Here is a 25568-nt window from a genome sequence, read left to right as displayed (position 1 = left end):
GTTCACATGGCTACCACCCAGACCAAGGGATGGAATATTTCCAGAACCCCGAGACTCCCTCTCATGCCCCCTCCCAGCCAGCACGGCAGCCATTCGTCTGACCTCTCTCCACATGGATGCATTTTACCGACATGAATGGACCCATGCAGTGTGTGTTTGTGTCTCCTCCTCCTCAGTTTTGTGACTGTGGAATTTCCCCCATGTTGTGTGTGAAGCTGTGGTTTGTCCTCTTTGGTTCTTGTGCTGTGTTCTCCTGCATGAAAATACCCTACTTTATTCATTATTCCATTGCGAGCCATTTGGACATTTGACAGTTTAGGGATATGATAACTGAAACTACGACTCACAGTCTTGTGTCTACCTTTCTGTGGACATAAGCACTCATTTCTGTTTATGTACCCAGGAGTGGAATTGCTGGGTCACAGGGTATTTGTAAGTTATTAGGAGATGCAGTCAGATTTCCCAAGTGGTTGCACCAATTTACAACTGTGTGGGTACACGTTGACTCGGAAAGCCGGCGGAGGTGACCATGCAGGACCCAGGGAAACCTCTGGGTCTTGGTCTTTCCAGCTTGGGGACCCCACTCACACCTCCAGACCTGCACAGCATCATCATCACGAATGCTCAGGGTGGCTCCTGTCAGCAGTCCTCCTGCTGTCCTTGGGGGACCTGCCATGGCACAGCATGGGGACCCAGGCTTGCAAATTTAAGTAAGAGACCTCAAAGAGAGGCTGGGCTGTGGCCAGCCACCATGCCAGCTGAATGACTAGCTGCCCGAGAGTTGCCTCTCTGGGAGGTTGCCTCAAGGATGTGCAGGGAAGGGAAGCCTAGCAGCCCTGCCTCTGACTCCTTCATGGTGCTCTCCTAAGGCTGCCGTGGTGAGCCTCATGCTCTAAAAACCTGAGTATCTGTCTTCTCATTCCTTCTCCGCTGTGAGCTGAGAGAAAACAGAGTCCACACAGGTTCGACTTTGGATCCCCAGCACTTTTGTATCTAGGAGGTTGGAGACAAGAGAAGGAAGAGGTAGATGGAGACTGGCAGGCCCTGGATCATCTCCCACGGGCCTTAGGGGTGAAGAGCTCCCACAGGGCATTGCTCTCAGGAGTGTAGTCAAAGCACTGGTCACCATCATCAGCTTTGACCTCAGACTGTCTGGTCTTGAATCCTTGAGCTGGGCCTCAGTATCATCATCTGTTAAATGGGTACAGTAATAATCCTTACCTTGGAGTGATGTTGTGAGGACCAAAGGAAAGAATACATGCAAAGTGCTGAGCACAGTGCCTGGCACATAAGAAATGCTCAATAAACATCAACTCTTCCTGTTCTTCCTCACTATTAGCAGTAGTATTTGTAGAAAGAACACTGACCTAGGTGGGTTCAAGGTTAAAGTAGAGGATGATGGACATTTGTTATGTGCAGGAGGGGGCTTGGGCATGAGGCCTTTGAAACATAAACCTTCCTGATATTTCCTCCTTCCCAAGCTAGAGATATATAGTTTTTCTGGTGTGTTTTTATGCAAGGTTATTTTTATCTTGATTACTTTTCTCTGAGGGCCTATAGGACTTTGCATCTATCTAAAACAGTTATTTTATTTTCATAATGGGAATATTTTAAATTGTTTTTGCTGATTAAACTAATACCACTGGTTGTTAAAAAAAAAAAACAGTCCAATAGCTCAAAACTGTAAAAAGTATAAAGTGAAAATCCCCTTTTATCCCGGCCCCAGGGGTCCCCATCATGATCTGTTTGCTGGATCCCTTCCAGCCTTACTGCACTCAGGTCATGCAGATATTTTTTAAACATAAAAGGACTTTCTCTTAACACCCTCTTGTGTAACCTGCATCTTTAACACCATACCATGGACATCTTTTAATGTGGTATTTTGAGGTTGATCACATTTCATGTACAACTCTGCTACCATTTATCGAATTAATCTATACAGATGGACCTGACAGCTGTTTTTCTTCTTTCCTGTAATTTTTTTTTTTTTTTCTGTTAGAGACGTTGCTACTGTGAACAGCACTCTGCATAGATCTTTAAACGTTTGCTTTGGTTAAAAAAAAAAAAAATTTTTAAAGGAACCACACCTTTATCCGCTCTTTGTACTTCCAAATGTGTGAAAGGATGTATTCTTAGATATTGGTTATCTCATTTCCAAGTTTGGGTAATTAGCCATGGGTTTTTGGGAGGGTAGAGTGGGAACAGAGCTAAATCCCTGGAGGGGGATGGGATGCACTGTGGCCCCAGATACCTCCTTTCCCTGGTCTCTCCTATGAACTTGGAGCTGCTTTCCCGGTTGCTGAATGAAACAGTGTCCTTGTTCTAGAAATGACCTGGTCTGCCTCATTTTCTAGATGTGCCCTGTGTCCCAAATTCAGCCAGTTGCAGAGTCAGGACTAGAACCCAAGGCTTCCCATCTCCCAGGCTGTGTCCTCTGTGGTACCAACCTGTCTGCCATGTTGCCAGAAGGAAGGAATGCAAACCAACAGGGGCGCATGTAGCCATGCCTTTGCTGGCCCTGGGAAAGGAGCTGGAGTCTTTTTGGACCAGGAAGTGAGCCAAGACCTTATCCCTAGGTGAGTTTGAGAGCCCACTTAGTGTGCTGGGCTGGCCCCAAAAATAGCCACTGAGGGTTCTGGGTCCCCAGAAGGGAGCCCCCTTGCTGGTCACTTAGGATCCTAGGGTATTGGTAATTATTTCTGATCAGATCAGTCTCCCTGCCTCCAGTCTCTGCTTCTCCATCCTGCTTCCAGGTGATCTTCCTGGACCTGACCTTGCAACCAATGTACTAGATTGAATAGTGTTCCCCTAGATTTATGTCTGTCCAAACCCCAGAATACAACCCTATTTGAAAAGAGTCCTTGCAGATCTAAGATCTAGTTAAGGATCTTGAGATCATCCTTGATTTGGGGGGGCCCTGAGTCCAGTGACTAGGATCTTTATAAGAAGAGGAGAGGACACAGAAAGACACAGAGAGGAAGACCATGTGAAGAGCGATGTAGCTACAAGCCAAGGGACTGCATGGATTGCGGAGAGGTAGCTCAGCTGGTAAAGAATCCACCTGCAATGCAGGAGACCCCAGTTCGATTCCTGGGTTGGGAAAATCCACTGGAGAAGGGATAGGCTACCCACTTCAGAATTCTTGGGCTTCCCTAGTGGCTCAGCTGGTAAAGAATCCGCCTGCAATGTGGGAGACCTGGGTTTGATCCCTGGATTGGGAAGATCCCGTGGAGAAGGGAATGGCTACCCACTCCAGTATTCTGGCCTGGAGAATTCCATGGACTGTGTAGTCCATGGAGTCGCAAAGAGTCGGACATGACTGAGTGACTTTCACTTAATCACTTAATCACCACGAGCTAGGACGAGGCGAGGAAGGTTTCTCCCCTAGAGCCTAGAGCAGAGGAGCATAACCCTGCTGACCCCTTGATTTCTGACTACTGTCCTTCGGAACTGGGAGAGAATAGATACCTGTTTGTAAGCTGCCGAGTCTGTGGTAACTTGTCATGGCAGCCCGAGAAAACTGATGCACTGCCTTTTAAAACCCTTCCATGGCTCCCCATCCCTTATCAGAAACATTCCTTATCTGGTGCCACAGGTCCTCGATGCTTTATCCACAACCCACACACTCAATCCCTTCCCTCTCTTCATCCTCCAGCGAAACACTATGGCATCATGTCTGTACAGACCCCCAGTGTCCTTCCTTCCAGTCTTCTGTCCCAGCTACGCCCTCTGCTCCAAGTCCCCACACTACAGAAAAAGAAATGAAGGTCCACAGACAACCAACAACTTACCCAGGGCCCTACGACTAGGGAGATTCATGACACCCTTTACTCAGCACAGATGCTGGTTTCAGAGCCCACCTGGGTTGACAGTGCTGTTAATATCAACCTGATTTTGTGCTTGAGATGGAGAGAGTACTGTTCTTCCCCATTGCCCATTTTCAGACAGTCCCATTCCCCCCACCATGAGAAGCGGCAGCAGCCTCTTGGATGTGTGTGGGGGTAAGGAGGCAAGAGTCCATTCTTCAGGGAGAGAACGTCTTTCTGTGAGCATTTTATGTGCAGTGAGAAGAATGGGAGTTCTGGGCAGGCAAGGGCCAAGCTGTTCTATGAATGGGGCCCTTGAATTAACATTGCAGGGTTTGCTAAAGCTGCTAATCGGATTAGCTGTGTAGTGAAGGAAGTACTTAGTGGGACACACACACAGTCACACACGCAGGCACACACACATTCTCCCATCCTTTTGCATCCTCTCTGATGTGGGGGTGCAGAGCCTGACACCCCATTTCTGAATCCTGGGATACCTCTCCCCCTAACCACACAAGATGTGGAGAAAAGGCCTGTGTGCTTGACGTTTGGGGGACTTTCTGGTTGTTTGTTTCTGTCCTAAAACGTCCAGGAAGTGAAGTTGAACATTCTCCTCTTTGCAAATGTTTAGAAACTTGGAGAGGAAATCTCATCTTGCAGTTCTCTCCATCCGGGTAATGGATCTGATTTCTTGCTCTTTGTAATGAAGACTCTGGAAGGGGAAATGGCTTTAATTACTAACTGGCTCTGATGGAAGGTGACGTTTCCCGCCTTGTCTATTTTTGAGCCACTGGGCCACGTCCATCTCTTTTTAAGGAACCAACCTTACTCTTAACTCCTGCCATCTGTGTAGGACATCCACAGAAGCCCAACAGTTTGGGCATTTGAGTTCAAAATAATAAATCAGCTGGAGAGAGTCCAAGACTTAAGTTGGGGTAACTTGCCTCCCCTCCTTAGGCCTTATCACTCACAGATGGACCCTGCAGAGGGTCCTTGAGTTCCTTCTCCTACTTTGTCTGTGACTCGTAGGGGTATGTGCTACCATCACCTGGTCCCAGAGTCTCCTCTGAATAGAGGATCTCATGAAACCACATCCTGACTTCTTTCAAGCAAGTTTGAACTCTGTATTTGAGCTCTGGTGCTTCAAGCTGGAGAAAAGAGAGGAAGCAGAGGCCATTGAGCATTGAGGGGCTAAATTTAGGCACAAAAGGCTAAAGCGTACCCATGAGAGACCCACACATACCACATGGGTTCCTGGGCCCTGCCTTCCAAGGGACCCAACATGTCTCTGTTCCTGGACACATTTTTAGCCGTGAGGCCCTTGAGAGAACTTGTAAGTGGGGGTTGCTTTGAGCAGCCCCATCAACAGGCTGTGGTTTTTCTGACTGTCCTTCCATGGAGACATTTCCCACACTGGGTAGATATGGCTTCAGCTTTTCATTAATCTTTATTGGTAGTGGGCAAGCTATTAACTGACCAGCATCCAGGAAAGAAGTGGGGGCAGTGGTGGTTCCTTGTGACATCCTGTAGACGGGACAATGTCCTGAGCTTATGGATGAATGGCAGGCTAGGCTTGCTGAGATGGAGATGGTTGGGTTCAAAACTGTCTTCTGTCACATCGGAAAACATCATCTGGGTGAGATGTGCTGGTCATTCTTGCTGGGGCCACTGGCTTAGAGGAACAAGAAGCTGTCAGGAGCAATCTTACTCATCCTTTCTGCTCTCTCCTCCAGAGCTTGGGAACAAGGTCTTGGGGACTTCTTTTTCCCTCCTTATATTGGACTTGATAGTTTGTGCTTCACAAATCCTTCTGAGGGTCTGATGAGTATTTTCAGCACTTCTTTGAGAGAAAGGTATAACACAGTTTTGCTTGCAATTTTAAGAAGTTTACTCTGTGAATTCCAAGTTATGAAACTCAGGTCCATGGTCCCCCTTTCCTGTCTGTTTCCACTCTTTCAGAGATATTCTCACATGGACATCCTGGATCCTAGAGCTGCAGGATAGAAAGGCATGGATGCTGGTGTCAGGCGGGGTTCCCTGGCTCTGTACTGATAACTGTGGGAGTTAGGGGATTCCTTCCTTATTTGGAAAGTGGAATTGTGGGGGGAATGGGAAAGGGTGGGAGGAAAAGCACCCATCCTGGAGTCTGGGGAATGGTAGGTGCTCAAGAAATAATACCCATATGACTGTCTCTATGCTGGCTCCTGCCTTCTCATCTCCCAGCCCACCTCTGTGTCCCAGACTCCACACTCCCTAGATGCCTAGAAGTTGTTTCCTTTGCAGTACCCTGCCTGCATCCCGCTGGGGTTTCTGGAACCAGGCTTGTACCAGTGTCATCTGATCAGATCCTTGGATTTAGATCCCACCAGCCATGGGGAATCTCTATCAGTCCCCAACATAAAGCCTTCCGTAGTCCACCTGAGTCAAACTCTAGGTCATGAAGTTGGCCAAAGATCTGAGAATGAATTAGATGCTGGTTCTTCTTTGATGGCAACAACCAGAAGAATAACTACTGTTTGTTGTGTGCTAATTGTGTCTTGTTGTTTAGTCGCTTAGTCGTGTCCGACTCTTTGTGACCCCATGGACTGTAACCTGCCAGGCTCCTCTGTCCACAGGATTTTCCAGGCAAGAACACTGGAGTAGGCAGCTATTTCCTTCTCCAAATAGTGTCTTAAATGATCTCATTTAATCGTCATACAACAGCTCTGTGAGGCAGGTATTGTTGATACCTATAGATGTATAAGCTAATGTTCAGAGAAGTGTGTAACCTTTCTTGGATCACACAACTAACTACTGGCAGAGCCAAGATTAGGACTTAACTCTGTCTAATGTCAAAGGCTGCTTTTAGCCTCTATACTGCATTGCTTCTAGAAATAGCTGCTGGCTTCACCACTAACCCTGTTGCCTTGAGCTGTGAAGGCTTGGTTTCCCCACCACTACCTTTGAGAGGTGGTGATAGAAGACAAAGGCGAGTTCTAGGCACTTGTGGAGCTGCTCTATGGTCTTGCCCACTGTCATCTCAGGTTGCTGTGTTCATGTTCAGTGTGTGCCTTGCTTTGCCCACCAAATTGTCCACAGCTGTGACTTCTTTTGTTTGGTCTTGGCGCTCTCTCTTTAGTTCCAGCATCAGCCTGGACACAGGGACAGCAGCAGACAAACCCTTGTGAGCTGAAGATGGAGCCTCAGGATTGCATGGTGGCCTCCTTGCTCCTCTGCTCCCCCAGGCCACTTGGGGTTAGGACTGTTCGTTTGAATGTGGGTGTCTGGCATGGGAACCAGCAATGAAGAAAGGTGCGTGTTCAGGGGTGGTGCTCTCGAGCTGGTCAAGCCCAGATCACCTTGCAAGAGTATCTGAAGAGGGCATCCTTTGGCCACATGGTCAATAGCTTAACTTTACTGAGCCCTTCATACAGAGCCCTAGGTGTGGTCCTTGGGTCTTTTCCAAGCCAGAGACGAAGTGCCAGCCTTTCTTCCCACTCCTCCAGAGCTCCTCTCAGCTCTGGAGAGCTTTTCTTTGCAGATCTGAGCCCACCCCTCGCTGATGGCTCTATTTCACCCCTCCCCTTCCAGAGAGAATTTGCCTTGGCTCCCACAGTCTAGAACTTGATCTTTATAGCTGCACTGTGACTTAGGCATGTCTTAACACTCCCCTTGTATCTGCCCACAGCTCTGCTGAATGCTGCCTTCTTGGTAAGAGTCCTTTTCCCTCTCTTTCCCTCCACTCCCTCTCTTCCTCCTTTAAGGACCAGATGCTAATTGGGAACCTCTTCTGTGCTCAGCACCAAGGGTACAGCTGTATCCACTTTTTCTTCCGCCATTAAGGAGATGGAATTTTAATAATGGACGTGATAATGGTTCTGCTTTGGCAGTACTGCAGGAATGGGGCAGGCTGAGGTGGGGGAGGACCTGGGACCAAAAGACCCCATGGGTTTAGGGGCCCTATAGACTTCTGAGAGGAGGTGAGGTCCAGTGGGCAGAACTCACACCTGGAGAGAAGGCCCAGGGTAACAGCTGTCATCAGGCAGAAGTTGGTATTGGGTGTCCAGCCTGGGACCCAAGACCTGATGGAAGGCAGGAATGTTCGTGTAAGGACAGAGAGCCAGGCAGACAGCATCAGAGAGGCCTGTAATAGAACTCACAGAAGGTTCCAGTGCCATGCTGGAAGCTGGGAAGAAAAGGCAAGGACCCTGGTTCTTCCGCAAAGTGGGTCCTAAGGAGGACAAGAAGCCAGAGCTTTGGCCTGAGGGAATAAGATGGGGACGAGGGTCAGAAATTAAGCAGAATTCCTTAGATCAAAATTGGAGCCAAAGGTGATGTGCCGCTGTGACCCTCGAGTGTGGAGCCCAAACTCCCTAAATCCCCCTGCCTGAGGATAGGGCTGGCTCCACGCGTAGTCAGCAACTGGAGAGGAGGACTGGGGTGAGGAACCAGGCGAGGCCTGGCAGTTATTCCTCCCATAAAGTTTTCAATTTAGTGAGATGATTTGAGATGAAAAAGAGGCATCTGATAAAGTGCACATCTGCTCTTTGGGAAGGAAAAAAGAATGCAACATAAGGATTCTATCATCTCTCTCCCTGAGGCCTCGTTCAGAGGCTGACTTATACCTTGGATTGAAGCCAGAGTTCTCTGTGAATTTGAAGTGTTGGGAAAAGTTAATTCACCTTTGGATTGATTTTTATTATGACTGCGTTTGTCAGAATTTGGAGAAACTGGGCTGGAAGGCTACTTGGAGTCACAACAGGGTGCAGAACCAGATGGGGGAGGGGCAGGGGCCACCTTTGGGCATCTATGCAGGGAGCCGTTATCCCAGCCCCGCCACACCCACCCCTGCCAACGAAGGACCTTGAATCTGGGATCCTGAGTCAAAACTGAGAGATATAGCTTGAGAAACCAGGACAAATAAGAGTTTACTGCCTGACCTTCTAGGCAAGGTCCTTTCAGTTGAGAGATACAGAATCCCACTCGATATAGCTTGATAGAAGAGTTTATTTAGCAATATATTTTCTTGGCCATTTAAGGACAGAAGCAGAAGAGCTGGCCTCTGGGGACTCGTCTAGAGACGAGAGAGAAAAGAAGGCTGGCTTCTCTCAGGGGCCACAGAGAATCTCCTTCCTGCTTTTTCTCTCCTCCTTGCACCTGACCATCATGGCCACCATGCCCACGTCTGCATCATGATCCCTCTGCTTGCGTGTTCCCCACTGAATGCCTGCGGTACCCATCTATGTCGGGGTGCTGGGGACGCCCTCAGAGTGGAAGAGATCACCAAAAGAATGAGTAAGCAGTGAACTGATCAGTGCCCCGGGGAGGCAGGAGGGAGAAGCAAAGTGATGAAAGAAGCAGGTGGTGGGTCTGCTTCTGTGGCTTCAGAGAGGAGTGAAGGCTGGAGCCGCCTCTGGTCAGTGGAGGAGACGGATGAGTGAACTGCCCCCTGGCGTGTGGGGATGTGGGAGGAGCGCCCTCTGGACTTAACTTGGTCTTGGGGTCAAGCCTATTAACCTCACACCCTCTTTGCCATTTATATTATTTTCATGGGAAAAAAACGAGTTCTCATCAGTCATCTTAATGCTGGAATTCGGGAACACAGCCTCATGAGAGCTGGGGATGGCTAGTCTCAGGTGAGGATCTAGCCTTTGCCACTCAGTTTTGGCCAACAGAAAGATTGTGCCTCACCTGTCCAAGCATCACTCTTTGCTTCTTCTTAATCTGATTCTATTTTCATGCTCTGTTAACTGTGTATGGTTTTTTTTTTTTAATTTATTGCATAGAAATCTGTTTTCTGTTCTTCATTAAAACAGTAGGTGATCCCTAAAGCAAAATGAAATGAAATAAATCTACTCTAAGGTTTTTTATTTATGCAGCTCTCTGATTGATTGTTCTAGCCTCAGTGGCCTCAATAAAAACAATATTCCCCACCCTGACCTAAGAGCACACTATAGTGAATCCTTTTTGACAAAATAAAGGATGTGTTTATCCAATAATTAACCACCCTTAAAATTTTTTAGCATAGCATTTTTAGTTTTCTTGCACCCTTACTTTTGTTTTTCTTGGCCTCTTTTGGATGTGTACATTTTGTTACAGCTGAAACTGACTTTTTGTTTCAAATGCATTTACTACTCAAATATTTTCTTTTTGGGCATGATAATGAACTAAATTGTTTTCAAGCAAAACCAGTGCCACACCCCTTCAGTTATTCATTGCATGGCAGACTTTGACATGTCAATTCACCTCATGGGACCTTCTTGTCTGTAGAATGGAGGGTTGGACTTTAAGCTTCCTGAGGGCCAAGAATGATTCTCTCAGTTCTTTTGACAAAATAATCCATGAATGTATGCAGACTCAGTGATGGTGTCAGCAGTGTTCATGGTTGATCAGATATCTGTATGTATTCAGCTCCTCATCGGATGCCTCATGGGGCTTTAGAATGGTCTGCTCAAATTGCATCTAACACGAGACCTTCTAGAGACCCTCCAATGGGCTCCCACAGGTGTTGACAGCAATGTGACTGTGGCCCCACTTTGCCAGTGGAATCTCATCCTGCATTCAGGTCGACTTATTTCTCTTTGGTATCCTTTACTGACCCTATTTGCTCACAAACAGTGAGAGAAAAGCACCTCCTGACCTGGACACTGAGCCTCTGAACTTTATCAGTCCCCATCCTGCTCCTTGCCTGTGCTTCAGAGATTCTCCATGACTCACCTGCATCCCTGGACCTTGCTGCCATGGCCCGAGGAATTCCCATCTTCCCTGACACGGGCACCTCCTAGAGGCATTCCCATTTGCTCTGCAGCCCAGAGGTCTTAAGCGGTCAACCCACCAGCCAAATCTGGTCTGCAGATGTGTTTTGTTTGTTTTGTAGAGCTTACATTTTTTAAAAATTTACTGCCAAAATTTAAAAATCAAATTTCTCATAAAAACCCAGAACTCTGGCTTCTCTTGAAAAGTTGGAAGTTCTGGCCCCACTGGTCCAGCAGTCCCACATGGCAACAACCAAAGGAGTTGCGTAACAATGGATTGGTCTGTGGCGGAGCAGGTGCTCTGTGGTTTGCCACAGACCTCACTGCTCCCCAAGCATCTTTCACACCCTGCTGTATTACTTGCCTTGGCTCCTAACTCTGGGCATTGGAGTTGGCACTTTGGGCCAGTGGGTAAGGGTCAACATCCTTGGCCCCTAATTCAAGTCCCATGACAGCCAGGGCTGCGCCTCTCTGCTCCATCAAGGGAGGAGGTCCCAAGCATTAACTATTGCCTGGTAGTCTGGAACCAACCTTTTCCTGGAGTCTGTTTTCTTCCTTTCTTTGAACTTTCAATCAAAGTCCTCATCCTACTCCTCATCCCATCCCTTCTTTACCCCACAGCACAGCATGCCATATCCCAGGCTCTGGTTGGCATTAGGGTGCCAACAGGACAGTGTCCTGCAGCAGGTGGTTTATGGCCCAGCATGTGCTGCTTGGCATCAGAACACATTCTTTCTGGCCCAGGGAATCAGAGGAATGGGACCATTGGGTAATAATCTTTCTGAAGCAAAGGGTTCATTCCACATCATTGACATACACCACCACCCAGAAAAAGACTAGTCACTCTAATCTCTATTCACTTAGGTTATCTCTTAAAGATGAAGTCCTTGCTCTGTACTTCTTGAACTAAGCTGACTTCTGTCCCAAAAGGTCAAAGATAGGCTGTGGGGCTCCATGGTCCTCTTTCTGCTTCTCTCCTCCAGTTCCCTGAAGAGGGCTTGGGCTGGTCTTCCTTTCCATGATTCCTGAGTTCCTTGCTACTCTTCCTGTGACCCACTTCATGGGGTTTGTCCTTTGAGACATCTATAGATCTGTAAATCTTTATCAGTCATTTGGTCACCTGTGCAAAGGTCACATGCTAAAATTCTTCTAAGATGTTCAATGAGGACAAATGTGTGTCTCTTCCAAGGAATGTTATACTAGGTAGTGAGAAAGATTTAACCCTTGGGTGTCAGTTACCTTTTCTTTATTGTCAGGGGTTTTCCCTTCCTTTTCTGTTCCCATCAGATACCAAGGGACAGAGCAGTGAGGCAAAGAGTAAAGGTGCAGAGTTGGACCCTCCCAGCTCTGCTACATACCAGGTGGTGACCACAGATCAAGTACTTTAACCTCCTCGAGCCTCAGTTTCCTTATCTGTAAAATGGGGGTAGCCATAATAATTTACCCCACTCAGGTGCAACGAGAATACACACAATTGAGATAATACATGCAAGTATCAGTCAGTCCTCTTCAGTCCAGTTCAAATGAACATACTTGTTAAGCCTCTGCTATGAAACCACGCAATGGAGATAGACAAGATATTGTCTCAGTCCTCAGGAATTAAGTGTCTCATAGGAACAACAGACTTGGTCTGCAGATTGTTATACTCCGGAGGTGGTATGATCAGGGCTGGGAGCTCCTTGAGAGGAGGGACCGCGTCTGATCTGGTTTTCTATCTCTGACACCTGGTACAGTGCCTGGCACTGAGAGGTGCCCCCTAGAAGCTTGCTGAATGACAGAATGAATGAACAGGTGAATGAGTAAAGGGCCACTAGGGGTTTGTAGGTGAAATATAGAGACAAGAGATGGCTTCACAGAGCAGGCTGAGCTGAGCTGTGGAGGATTTTGATTAGGGTTGAGGTGGGGAGGGCATTGCAGGTGGAAGGCAGAGCCTGATCACAGTCATGGAGTGGGGAGCTTGGTGTGAGAACTGAGCGGCTCCGGGCGGTTGGCAGGTGGGTGAGGAGGTAGGACTCGGGGGAGAAGGGAAGCTGGAAAGGCTTGTTGGGACTAGACTCCGGTGGGACTTGGACTAGACTTAAACTCCCCTTCCTTTTCTGCCTCAGTGCCCAGAAAGCTGTGTGATTGTGGGTGAATTATTTAAAGTTTTCAATGCCTCAGTTCTTTCATTTGTAAGTAAAGTCGGTAATAGTCCTTACCTCACTGGACTATGCTGAGAATTAAATGAGAAAATATGGGTAAGGCAGCAAGCATAGTCCTTGGAAAACAATGTCCCCAATAAATAATTTCCCTCAGCAAAGCTCTAACTTGTAATTTGGGACCCACTATTCAGTGAATGAGTAGATGGGGAAAAAATGGAAACAGTGGCAGATTTTATTTTCTTGGGCTCCATAATCACTGCAGATGGTGACTGCAGCCATGAAATTAAAAGACGCTTGCTCCTTGGCAAAAAAGCTATGACAAACCTAGACAGCACATTAAAAAGCAGAGACATCATTTTACCCACAAAAGCCTGTATAGTCAAAGCTATGGTTTTTCCAGGAGTCATATACAGATGTGAGTGCTGGTCCATAAAGAAGGCTGAGCACTGAAGAATTGATGCTTTCAAACTATGGTGCTGGAGAAGACTCTTGAGAGTCCCTTAGAGAGTAAAGAGATCAAACCAGTCAATCCTAAAGAAAATCAACCATGAATATTCATTGGAAGGACTGATGCTTAAGCTGAAGTTCCAGTATTTTGGCCACCTGATGCTAAGAGCCAACTCACTGGAAAAGACTCTAATGCTGGGAAAGATTGAGGGCAGGAGGAAAAGGGGGCAACAGAGGATGAGATGGTTGGATGGCATCACCGACTAAATGGATATGAGTTTGAGCAAACTCCAGGGAAGTCTGACGTGCTGCAGTCTACGGGGTTGCAAAGAGTCGAACACAACTTAGCAACTGCACAACAACAACAACTCAGTGAATGACACTTACTTATCTTGGCCAATCCATTCTACTCTCCCAGGAATAACAGGATGACAACACACAAGCTAGTCACCTGAGTCTTTTCTTAATGTATGTGTGCAGCCTAAGTCGCTTGAGTCGTATCTGACTCTTTGCGACCCAATGGACTGCAGCCTGCCAGGCTCCTCTGTGCATTGGATTCTCCAAGCAAGAATACTGGAGTGGGTTGCCATGCCAGGGATCAAACCCAAGTCTATTCTGTCTCCTGCATTGTCAGGCAGGTTATTTACCACTAGCGCTACCTGGGAAGCCCACTCCAATATTCCCATGAACAGAGTGGCCTAGTGCACTACAGTCCATGGGCTAATAGGATGTATATCTTCTTAATGTATATCTTTGGTTAATTTTTTAGTTGTTTGATGTCTCAAGTTGTTATGGAGCAATGTTTAAAGAAATATCATGCTTGGGTACAGAGAAGGTCTGGTTTTCACTGACTCCCATTGACTATCAATGGATCCTCAGCCTAGACTTGGTTCTCTTAAGTGTGCTTTAAGGAGAACTTGAACTTTTTACTTCATTTGTGGTATTTCTGGTATAAAATGTCTTGTCTCCATGGCTTATTGTTTCACCCCATTTCAGACTTCAGAATAGTTTTAGAACCAATAGTAATAATAGCTAACTTAGTGAATGCTGACTCTGAACCAGGCATTGCTTTATGGCTTACATAGAGCATATGTAAGCATATGGCATCATCTCTCTTAATCTGAATGATGACCCTATGAGGTGAATACTCTCATCCGTATTTTATGGATGAGGAGACTGAAGCATAGAGACATGAAGTGAGTTAAGATCACATGGCTAGTAAGTGACAGAGTAAAGGTTTAGCCTTGGACAGTCTGACTCCAGAGCTAGCCCTCGAGGTCCATCTTGCAAACCACCTGACTTGCTAGAACTTTAAGCACCTAGAGATCAGTCTAGGGGTAGGCTGTTCCATTTGTGGTCCCTGACAAACCTCACCTGGCATAGTCATTCCTCGTGACTAGGCTTGGTTTTGACTGGCTTTGGCCAGTAGGACACTAGGAAGATTACATTATACTGTAAGCAGAAGCTGAAAAAACACTTGCACAGTGGGGCTCATCCTTTTGGAATGCTGCCTCCACATGAGCCATCTCCACCATCCCTCAACCTTTTCGTCCCAGCTCAGGTCACAGAGCAGAGACCAGTCAGCCCCATTTGTTCCTCACCCCAACTCCTGGCCCTCAGAAGCAAGGCTAGAATGGTGGTTGTTTTAACCCACTCTGTTTAGAGGAATAGTTTGTTGCACAGTAACAAATGATGGAAATGATTTCCATAAATGATGGAAATGGCCAAGAAGCCAAGGCCAGGCTTGTGTGAAAGATGTGGGCCAAGTGCACAAGAATACCTAGAGTCCAGGGCTCAGAAGATCAATGGAGGTTTGAAGCCAGGTGAGCAACAAGTACTCCAAGAGCATCTTTAAGCAGAAGGCCTGACGTAGTTCAACCCACAGTCAGGGACTAGGAAAAATGCAGTCACAGGCACTCACAATGGGCGGAGGGCCCAATGCCAGGCAAGGTGGACATCTGGCTGGAGGCTCCGGGAAAGAGTAGCTCAAATTTGCATGATAAGAAGGCTCTCAGGAGCTTCTGCCTGGGGTCAGAGGAAATTCCAAGGCCTCTTCAGCCAATGGCAGGACACAGGTGGGAGTCAGTGAACAGAGCGGGGAAGGGCGGACTGGGTCTCCCAGGAGCCCATCCAACACTGTCTGAACGAAGGTTCCAACAAGCCCTCCCTCATTCTCACCAATGAGCTTTCCTCTCTTCCATCTTGCCAAGGTGTGGGCTCATTGTTTTCTCTTTCCATGGTCAGAGCAGAAAATCAGAAAGAAAAAAAAAAAAAAAAAAGGCTGGACTACAACCTTTCCATCTGCATAAACACAAGTATGTTTCTTTCTCATCAGAAAAGGGTTTCCCAGCAACTGTGTGTTTATATGAGTGTGTGTATGTGTGTGCACACATACACTATGAAGTGCAGAGCACGTGTTCTTAGGCAAAATGTGTGATGTAATCTAGTTCTTCATTTGAAAATCTTTTTATTTCCTGATTATAAAAGTAATATGTTGAACAAGATTTAGAAATTACAGAAAGTACATAAAAAATTAACATTTGTCCAAAAATCACCCATCAGAGATCATCACAATGGACACTGTGGTTATTTCCTTCCAGTATTTTTTCCACATTGTTTTGTATTTCCTTTATATCATAATTACTTTACTACCCGCTGTGGGGCGTGTGATTGATACAGTCTGTCTTTAAAATGTTGGGGATGAACATCTTTTGTTTTTCATTGTCAGTTTCTTTGTACTGATATCTAGAAGTCATATTATTGGGTCAAAGTCATTATTATTGCTTGTTTTAAAAGACATTGATTGTATGACAAAACCCACTGAAATGTTGTGAAGTAATTAGCCTCCAACTAATAAAAAATAAAATAAAATAAAAGACATTGATACATCTTGCTGAATTACCTCAAAACATGTTACTAGTTTATATTTCTACACCAACAGCAGTATCTAAGAATTCCTGTTTTATTATACACTTGCCAGTAGTAAATCATTTTATTAACAAAAACTGGCAGTGATCTTTTAACTCATTTTCCCTTTCCCTTCGGTAGCACTTGAAATTTGGCATAGATATAAAATTACTTGGCACCGAATTGCTTAGGATTATACATTGATTACTGTAGTAGTTGCCTAGTTCATTCCTAAATCAACCTGTTAAAGGGACTTTGCCTTGCTGTTTTTTTTCCTAATAAATAAATAAAAGTTCTGGTGAGTAGGTGTGTCTTGCCAGTAGTTTTCTGACAGGGTATGTAGATGCTTCATCCATTGGCCTTGCCTGGCATGCTTGCTCAGACCCCACCTATACAGGTGTAGAGCAGGGTTAGGAGCATGGATTCTGGAGTCAGAAGGGCCTGCTTTACAAGGCAAATTCAGTCACTTACCAGCTGGGTGACCTTGGACAACTTATTCACGAACCTCAGTTGTCTCTTCTGTAGAAGAGGAATGATGTTACTTATAGCATTGCCATGTGTATTACATATGACCAAAGGGCATGGCAAATTGACTGTAAGGGTAAAAGTCTAATGCCCTGCACGAACTGACCCTGCATCTCTTAGGTGTTAGACTCAGTTCCAGCTCCATTGGACACTTATTTTCCTCCCTCTGGCCTTTTTTTACTTGCTGGTTTGTTTTTTTGTTTCCTTCTAGAATACTCTCCCCAGATGGATGTCTACCTCATCATTTAGGTGTCAGCTCAAATGTCACCAACTCAGATCTTTCCTGGGATCCCATCCCCCATTGTTGTTTGAAAAACTTTAAATTTCTTGAGAGTGCTTAATCCTTCCACGGAATGGTCTTTTTTGCTTTGTTTTGTTATTTGTTTTTTGGCCATGCCATTCAGCTTGCGGGATCTTATTTCCCTGACCAGGGATCAAACCGAGGCCCATGGCATTGAAAATGTCGGTCCTAACCACTGGACCACCAGGGGAGCCCCATGATCTCATTGTTTAGTGTGGATTTTCTTTCCTCCACTGGCACCAGGAAGGCACCATGAAGAGAGACACTGCCTGTCTCTGCCTTCAGGAACCCAGCATGGTGCTGCCCAAAGCCGGCACTCAATCAGTACTTGTGGAGTGGACTGGCAATAAAGTGATTTTTAAGATCTTGTGCTAGAGATTTTATTTTTTTTCCTTAGAGTAAGCAAAGTAGTTTTCTGCTAGATTTACCTCTAATGGGTCAGAGCTGGAAATACAGGTATTAAAAAGTCAGTAAAAATGTAAGAGCCAACGTTGTCCTGGCAGGGTTACTTGTGTTATGTCTTAAAAGTTTTGACTTTAAGATATAAAAGTTTAGACTGATCTGGGAGACTCTCAGCCTCTTCATCCAGTGGTTGTGTGTCCACAGTGATGTCTTAACTGCCCTGAACCTCAGTTACCCTGCATGTAAAATGAGACTAACACCCACCTCAGAGGGTTAGCTTGAGGATTAAATACAGGTAACATGTGAGTACCTGAAAATAAGCAAGCACTTTTTTTTTTTTTTGGCCTCATGGGCATGTGGCAGCTTAGTTCCCCAACCAGGGATTGAACCCATGCCCCCTGAACTGGATGGCAGTCTTAATCACTAGACCTCCAGCAAAATCCTAGTCAACATTTAAAAACTGGTAGTTATTTTTGCGTTTAAGTAAAGCAAGAACCAAGTAACGCTGGGCTCTGAGAATGATACAGAAGGAATAATTACTATGAGGTTCTGTTTATTGATTACCATATTCATGAATATTAATTCATAGTCTCAATGAGTGATCATATATTTGAGTAAACAGTACTGACCTATGACTCTGTCCTCTTGGGCTTTCGAAAAGCCCATCCCTTTCTACCTAGATGTCTTTGGATGTATATGGTTAATATTTCATTAATTATGGTGGAGGGGCGTTGTGTGTACATCAGTGTCTCATATGATGCATATAATTAAGCCACTTTTTGTTGGGAGCGGAAGAAAATTGGGCTTTCCCAAAGAAAAGCAGCTTGCTCCCAAAGTTGCTAACAGATTGCTTCTTAATTGAACTTGGGAGGTGAATTATATGGTGAATTAGAAAAAAGAACAACTCTGAATTTAGTGAATTGTTCCATAAAGGAAACTGTGGGATTGAATTGCAAATGCTGGATGGAAACATTTCAGCCTGGCCCCATGCATCACGGGCCGCTGACCTCTGCTGTGTTTCAGTGAGAGCAGTGAACAGGCCTGGAGCTCTCTTTTCAAGGCATGGAGGGCATTCTTTCCCAGAGACCAGCTGTAAGCCTGGGTTTCTTATGCAAAGGAGACGTTTGAATAAACCCCTGTGACTAATGAAATCTACAAGGTCTTTGCATAGCCTCTTACTGAAGAGGTAATTAACCAAAGATCAAATATGGGCATATATATGTATTTTTTCAAGTATTTTTGTTTGTCTTGCAGTCACATGCAAGGAAAATATATCCGCAGTCTCTGAATACTCCCTGTCCTGATTGCCCCCAATCTTTGTCTGCATCAGGCTGTATTTCTCTCTGCCTTGTTCTGTGTGCTTGTGGCTGCAGTTATAGCCACAGCCACACCTGTCTCACTCATTTGATTGCTTTTACTGAAATATATGTGAGAAATGACTTTTCTTAGTACTCAATGTCTGTCTCCAGCTCCACATTTTCCATTCCTGGTGAGCTTGGGAGGGAACAGATTGGTTATAAGAACACATCATGAGATGAGGCTACCTTTTACAGGGTTCTCTCAGTAGAGAATCTCAATTTTGGCTGCACCTTAGAATCACCTGGGGAGCTTTTTAAACTCCCAAGGCCCAGGCCATGCCTCAGACCAATCAAATAAGAATCTCTAGAGAGGGATGCATACATTGGTATTTTTCTAAAAGACTTCCCAAGGTGATCCCAAAGTGCAGCTAAAGTTGAAAGCCATTGTTCCAAGAATATCTATTCCCCTCTCTCTGTAAGCTAAAAAAGACAATATTTTTCCATCAGTGATGCTGAGTTAGAAATGATTGGGGTTTTCTTTTTAAGCACTGTCTGCCTGATTCATCCATCTACCTATGCATCCATCCATCAATCCATCCATTAGTCACATATTTTATTGAGTGTCTGCTATGGGCAGTGCCAAGGGCAGTGCTGGGTGATTATTATTGGGCAAGACAAGGTCCCTCTTCTTCAGGATGCTAAAAACTAGACTAGGGGATCAGCCAAATAGACAGGAGATGCCAATGACTTGTGGTGAAGAATGTGACTAAGCCCAGGGTGCTGGAGACAGAGAAGAGGGGGCTTCTATCTCAAGAGGAGCAACAGGGCTTCCCAGAGGAAGTGGTGTTCAAGCTGAGCCTTGAAGATCCGGAAGGATGTGGCCTGGCGAAGAGGTGGGTGTGACAGAGGAAGATGCATCAGCAAGAAGAGAATGGAAATCCCAGGCACCCTGAGTAGCTGAGGTGACTGAACATAGAGCAGGAAGCCCTGAGGCACCAGGTGGAAGAGTCCAGCAGAGTCACGTCACAGGGGCTTCAGGGTTCCTGCCGGGGTTTGGAACTCATCCCAGGGGGTAGTGGGAAACCTTGGGAGAGATTTCCTCAGGGGAGTAGTCAAACCATATTCACTCCAAGTTGACCTCCAGGCTTAGCTGTAGTGGAAGCAGGAGTTTGGCTGCCCTTCTGAGAAAAGATTAGACCTGCCAATCTCTTGCTGGTAAGGGTGACAGAGGAAGGATGTGTGTTCTTAACTGCTGTGACCCCAGTCTCAATGGTGACCCTGGATGTACCCTCAAGACCTCCTGGAAAACGCCCTAGGTCCCTTGGAAACAGGCAGCCACCCCCCCTAGATAACCCGACTTATGCTCCTTGTTCTTTCTGGGTCTGAGGCAGAGGGGGAGGAGCTCAAATTTGGGGGGTCCGTCAGGACCCACCTTCAGCTTCTCCATTACTAACCATCTCTGTACCATCAGGACAGACAAGTCACTTCACCTTTTGGAACCTTGTTTCCTCATCTGTGAGATGGGGATGTTCTTGGCTTTTTTGCCACTGAGTCTTCGTGAGGCTGGACTTCCCAGGTGATGCTAGTGGTAAAGAACCCGCCTGCCAATGCAAGAGATGTAAGAGACACAGTTTTGATCCCTAGGTCTAGAAGATCGCCTGGAGGAGAGCATGACAACTCATTCCAGTATTCTTGCCTGGAGAATCTCATGGACAGAGGAGCCTGGCAGGGTTGCAAAGAGTTGGACAGGACTGAAGCAACTTAGGGCACACACATGCAAATAGTGATGCTTTCCCCACCTTTATCTGCTATGGGCACTTGGTCTCCTCCTCAACTCCAGAGCTTCTATTGTAACACCAAGGACCAAGGGGCAAAAGGAATCAGAAGTCTTCAACCTCTACCTCCTTGGCCTCCTGCAGAACTGCATAGCAATCTCTCCCAGCCATCGCTTCCTCAGCCACAGCCTCCAGCTAACCTTGAACGGGCTGTGCCCAGCTATCCTTACAGGACTATATATATAGTATATACATATATATAGTATACTATATATATATATTTGTAGGAGCCAAGCAGGTCTAATTATTCTAACTCTCCATGCTAGACTGGAACTACAGGGACATCTTTCAAATCCCAGCTTCTGTGCCCCCCACTGCCCACTACTAATACCCCTGATTATATTCAGAGCCAGTGCAGTTACAGAATCCTTTCATGTCCTCTGGCTCCCATTTAGATCTCTCAGAATAAAAGCCCTTATTTTGAAAATGGCCTGCAAGGTCCCCCACAGCTCCAGACCCTCCACTGCTCACTGACCTCAGTGCCTGCTATTCTTTGCCTAGCTCATTCCATTCCAGTCACACCCACCTCCTTACTGCCAAGCATACTCTCACCCCAGGGCCTTTGCACCTGCTGTTCCTTCAGTTGGAATGCCTTTCCCCAAATATCTACAGACCCTCTCCCTCACTTTCTTCAGGGTTCTGCCTTTCTACCTTGTGTAAAATGGCAACCCCTCACCCCTAGCATTCCCTGTTCCCCTCCACCCTTTTCTTCATAGAGCCTATCAACAACTGACATATATTGAGTCTTCTATTTGTTATCTCCTCAATGTGGGAGACCTGGGTTCAATCCCTGGGTCGGGAAGATCCCCTAGAGAAGGAAATGGCAACCCACTCCAGTATTCTTGCCTGGAGAATACCATGGTCAGAGGAGCCTGGCAGGCTACAGTCCCTGGGGTCGCAAAGAGTCAGACATGACTGAGCGACTTCACTTCACTTCACTTCTTCTACTATCCACCAGAATATAATTTCCATGAGGTCAGAGTAGAGTTTGTTCAGTCATATCCTGAGCAGCAGAAACAGCATCTGGCATGTAGCAGGTGTCAGATAAATATTTGTTGAATGAGCGAATGCCTAAACAAACCATTACCTCATTCGAAACTCTCAATGGCCCATTTGACAGATGAAAAGTCCTAATGCCCAAGGTCCTATCTATGCTCACACAGGGAGGAAAGACGAAGCTAGCCTTGGCCTCAGGCTCTCCTTCAGTCTGCTCACCGGCACATTCCTCTGCTGGCCAGAGATTTTCATACCATCAGGATTTCCCCTGACCTTTAGCCCAAGAGGAAATGATATTGCAACTGAAAGAATACCCAGAGGGCTGAGAGCTGGCAGCGAAGTCCCCAGCAGCTGCAGGGAGCGTGTGAGTGGATTCAGAGTTGGCCAGAAAGGCAGCGGACAGCAGGATGAAGGCATGCAAAAATATCCGCGCGCGCCTGGGCCACCGCCCGCGTCAGTCACCAGAGGGAAAGAGGTGGTCTGTGAGTCAGGAGTTGGGATTCAGGAGCAGCAGAGCAGTCTATCGGGGTTGTCTGGGGCCAGGGCATTAGGTTCCATGTTTAGGACCCTTCTTTGGGCAGCACTGGAAGCCTGTGACCTCTGTGACCTCTGGGGCACAGGAAACATCATTGAGCTTCTGACCAGGAAACTCTTGAGCCCTCAGCTTCCCTTATGGGCTGGCAACCCTGGGCTGATCATTTTGTGTCTCAGTTTTCTCCTCTGTAAAACGGGGTTACACTTCTGCCATAGAGTTTTTTAAGCAAAGTCAAAGGGGAGATGGAGAAACTGTTTTGTGAGCTGTGCTTTTCTAAACAAATGCAAGAAGAAATAATTTTGCACCAGTAGCTTGTTCTGTAGATGTTTTGATGTGGTTTTGTAGTCTCCTGGACACAGGATTTGTCCTTAAATCTGCTTTGTGGTATCCTGACCTACCCAGCTGCTCAACCACCGAATGCAGGAGACACTAGGGGCCCCTCTCAGTCCCTCGGGTCTAAACCATCAGCCTCTCCTGTTGCTCTGCCTCCAACTATTAATGTATTCCTAATATCCCTGCGGATCCAGCCTGCCTGCCTGCCTACCATGGTCAGCACCTCGACACCACATGCCCATTCCCGAACTAGATTCTTTTCCAGATCCTCCTTCTGCTGGGATGCGCTGGCCCAGCTCTCCATGTGGCTGGCTCCTTACCTTCCAAGTCTCAACCCAAATGTCACCTCCATGAAGGGTCTTCTCTGACCACTTTCTAAGAGGCTGCTCCAGTCCACTTTATCACATGCTGCATTTGGTCTTCAGAGCATTTTCTGAACCTGCAATTGTGTCATTCCTTTATTTTCTTACCTACCATTTATCGTCCAGCTGCCAATTTGGAACCGATGCACCATCTGTCTTGTTCACTGCTGGATCCCTGCTCCCTGGAGCTGTACCTGGTTCATAGTAGGTCTAATAGTGGACAATGGTAGACCATCTTCTTAGTGGGTCAGGTGGGAACCTGATTTCTAGATGATACTAACCAATGAGATTGTGCATCACTGCTCTTGACTGAGGCAGTGTCTGCAGAGTCTGATTTGTAAAGTGAACAGGGAAGTTTCTAAAAGGAGACTCATCCCAAAGCGGAAGCCAGGTTACCTAAGTTTAAGGCGAGGCAGCAGCCACTGTCACATCACACAGTCAGGAGCAGAACTGGTGACTTCTCCCTGCATCCCACACCAGGGACTTCAGAATCAGAGAGCATCCTTTGTGTACTGGGCTTTCTCAGGGAGGCGAGGGTGAAGAAGCTGACGATAGTATTCATCCGTTCACTTTGTGTATTTCACTCCAAGTACCCTGAACTGATTGAGGAAAGGCTACTTTATTAATAATTTGTGAACTATGTGCATGGTTATAGGAAAGCAAGTTCCTTTTAGCTTCAGCATTGAGAACAGACCCCCGCATGTGGTAGGAGTCTGGATATCGTTTGTTAAACAAATGTTTGGGGACTTCCCTGGTGGTCTTGTAGTTAAGAATTCACCTTGTAATGCATGAGTCAAGGAACTAAGATCCCCACATGCCACGCAGCAACTAAGCCTAAGCGCCCTGGAGCCCTTGCACCACACCCAGAGAGTCCATGCACCACAACGAAAGATCCCACACGACTCGAATAACACCAGAAGCATCTAAATGAATATATATTTAAAAGAAAAACAAACCAAAAAAAAAAAAAAAAACCACAAATCTTTACTGATCCACTGGTGATTCTGATCATTCCCTAGGTGACCAGGTTTGTCCCCTCATTTCATGGTGCTGATGCAAAGAAGGCTACTATGTCCTCATGTGTCTCTTCTTTGTTCCTTTAGGTGGGCTTGGAGAGCAGCCATCTGGGAGCTGGCCAAATGCTACAGCCACAAATGCCAGCAGCGAAGAAGCCAGAGAGGGTAATGTGAGACCCCACCAGGCCTGGGGGTACTTTTTTCTTTCAGTTGTAAATTTCACATAAGATTTTTAACCGTTTTAATGTGTCCCATTTCATGGCATTAATTACCTATACAATGTTATGCCACCATCACCACTATCTAATTTCTGTCACTCCCCGTATCTCTCCTGCCTCCCTGATGCTGGCTTTGGGAACCTCATGTGTGTTAGCAGCTCAGCCATGTCTGACTCTTTGTGACCCCATGGACTGTAGCCTGCCAGCCTCCTCTGTCTATGGAATTCTCCAGGCAAGAATACTGGAGTGGGTAGCCATTCCCTTCTCCAGGGGATCATCCTAACCCAGGGATTGAACCCCGGTCTCCGGCATTGCAAGTGGATTCTTTACCATCTGAGCTACCAGGGAAGCCCTTTGGGAATCCTTTTACTTTCAACCTTAGTGAACTAGAAGCCGCAAAGACTGTAGGTGAGAGAGTGAGTCCTCTGGTTGAGTGAGGTGGGCCAGTTGCCAGAGAAAGGTATAAGGATGGGGTTTGGTTGCTCAGGGACTGGATAACCTCCAGTCAAACCCTACAGTCTGGACTTGATTTTTCTCTCTGGTGGTTGGCTGGTGGGCTGAAGGCTCCGAGAATTGAGAGGTGGCATGATGAGGCTATGGGCACTGGTGGTCTTACAGAATGAGTGGGCCGAAAAGGCAAGGAAGGAAAATACACCTGCTGGGGAGGCAGGTGTAGAGTAGAGACCCCTGTGGGCGTCTCTGGGGGCGGGGGTGCTGTGGGAGTGACTGGCTGTGGGCAGGGCCACTGTCAGCAGGGGTCTGCCTGGAGGTACCATCTCCGCCTGTCTGCAGCCAGCGCCCAGACACGCATGCGCTCTAAGAGATTCTAGCCTGGAGATTATAGGAGGTGCCTCACTGCAGGCATCTCACTTTGGATGAAGGTTTTCCTGTTCAGAAAGTGTGCAGGAGGAGAAAGGCTGCTGGGCTTGTGTCTGGCCTGCATCCTGCACGAATCAAGGCTATTGTCGACAATAGCATCTCTTCTATATAAAGTCAACGCAGAGCAAAGGGAATCATTTAAAATGCTAGAATCCTGTGTTTTAGGGATGCCTCTGCAGAGATGAAATAATCATTGTTTGCTTTATTTTATGTTTTTTCTTTAATGTTATTTTATAGTTTACACATACACACATATATATGTATAATTTCATGCTAATGTATATGATAAGTGTATGATAGCATCATATACTTTCACTAGTATTGTGGATTTTTTCTTTTCCTTTTAATTTGGCTACCTTCTTCACTTCTTTTTTTCCACATATTACCACTGTCTCTTCACCAGATTATGCATGCTAATAACTTTGAATGCACCCTTCCATGTGTTTCTCCATGCACATATATTCACATATACATTGATACAGAGATACACACATATATAAACATACATATAAACCCATAAACATATATACAGGTATACTTTCTCACTGGTTAAAAAAAAATGGGGTCATATTTGATACATTTTTTTATGCATTATGTTTTTCTCACTCATTAATACTTCATGACAAACCTGTCTAAGACCCTTATTACAATTTCAGTTTATTCTTTTTTAAAATTTTATTTATCTGCTTATTTATTTTTGCCTCTGCTGGATCTTCATTGCTGCTCTCAGGCTTTCTCTAGTTGCATCAGGTGGGGGCTACTCTCCAGTCGTGCTGTGTGCGCTTCTCATTGTGATGGCTTTTCTTGCAGATCACGGGCTCTAGAGTGGGCTT

General features: G+C 46.2%; 1 protein-coding gene across 1 annotated transcript in view; it reads left to right on the top strand.

Moving 5' to 3' along the window:
• TLL2 (tolloid like 2) overlaps positions 1-25568 on the top strand; it is a 135713-nt gene that overhangs the window by 38073 nt on the left and 72072 nt on the right. Inside the window, exon 3 of the mRNA XM_061163118.1 lies at positions 23726-23803. Within this exon, the coding sequence (XP_061019101.1) occupies positions 23726-23803 (78 nt within the window). The remainder of the gene's footprint in view (positions 1-23725; positions 23804-25568) is intronic.

This window comes from Dama dama, chromosome 15 (assembly GCF_033118175.1).
Source record: "Dama dama isolate Ldn47 chromosome 15, ASM3311817v1, whole genome shotgun sequence".
NCBI lineage: Eukaryota > Metazoa > Chordata > Mammalia > Artiodactyla > Cervidae > Dama > Dama dama.
Note: the sequence above shows the minus strand (reverse complement) of the source record. Positions and strands in the feature narration are given on the sequence as shown.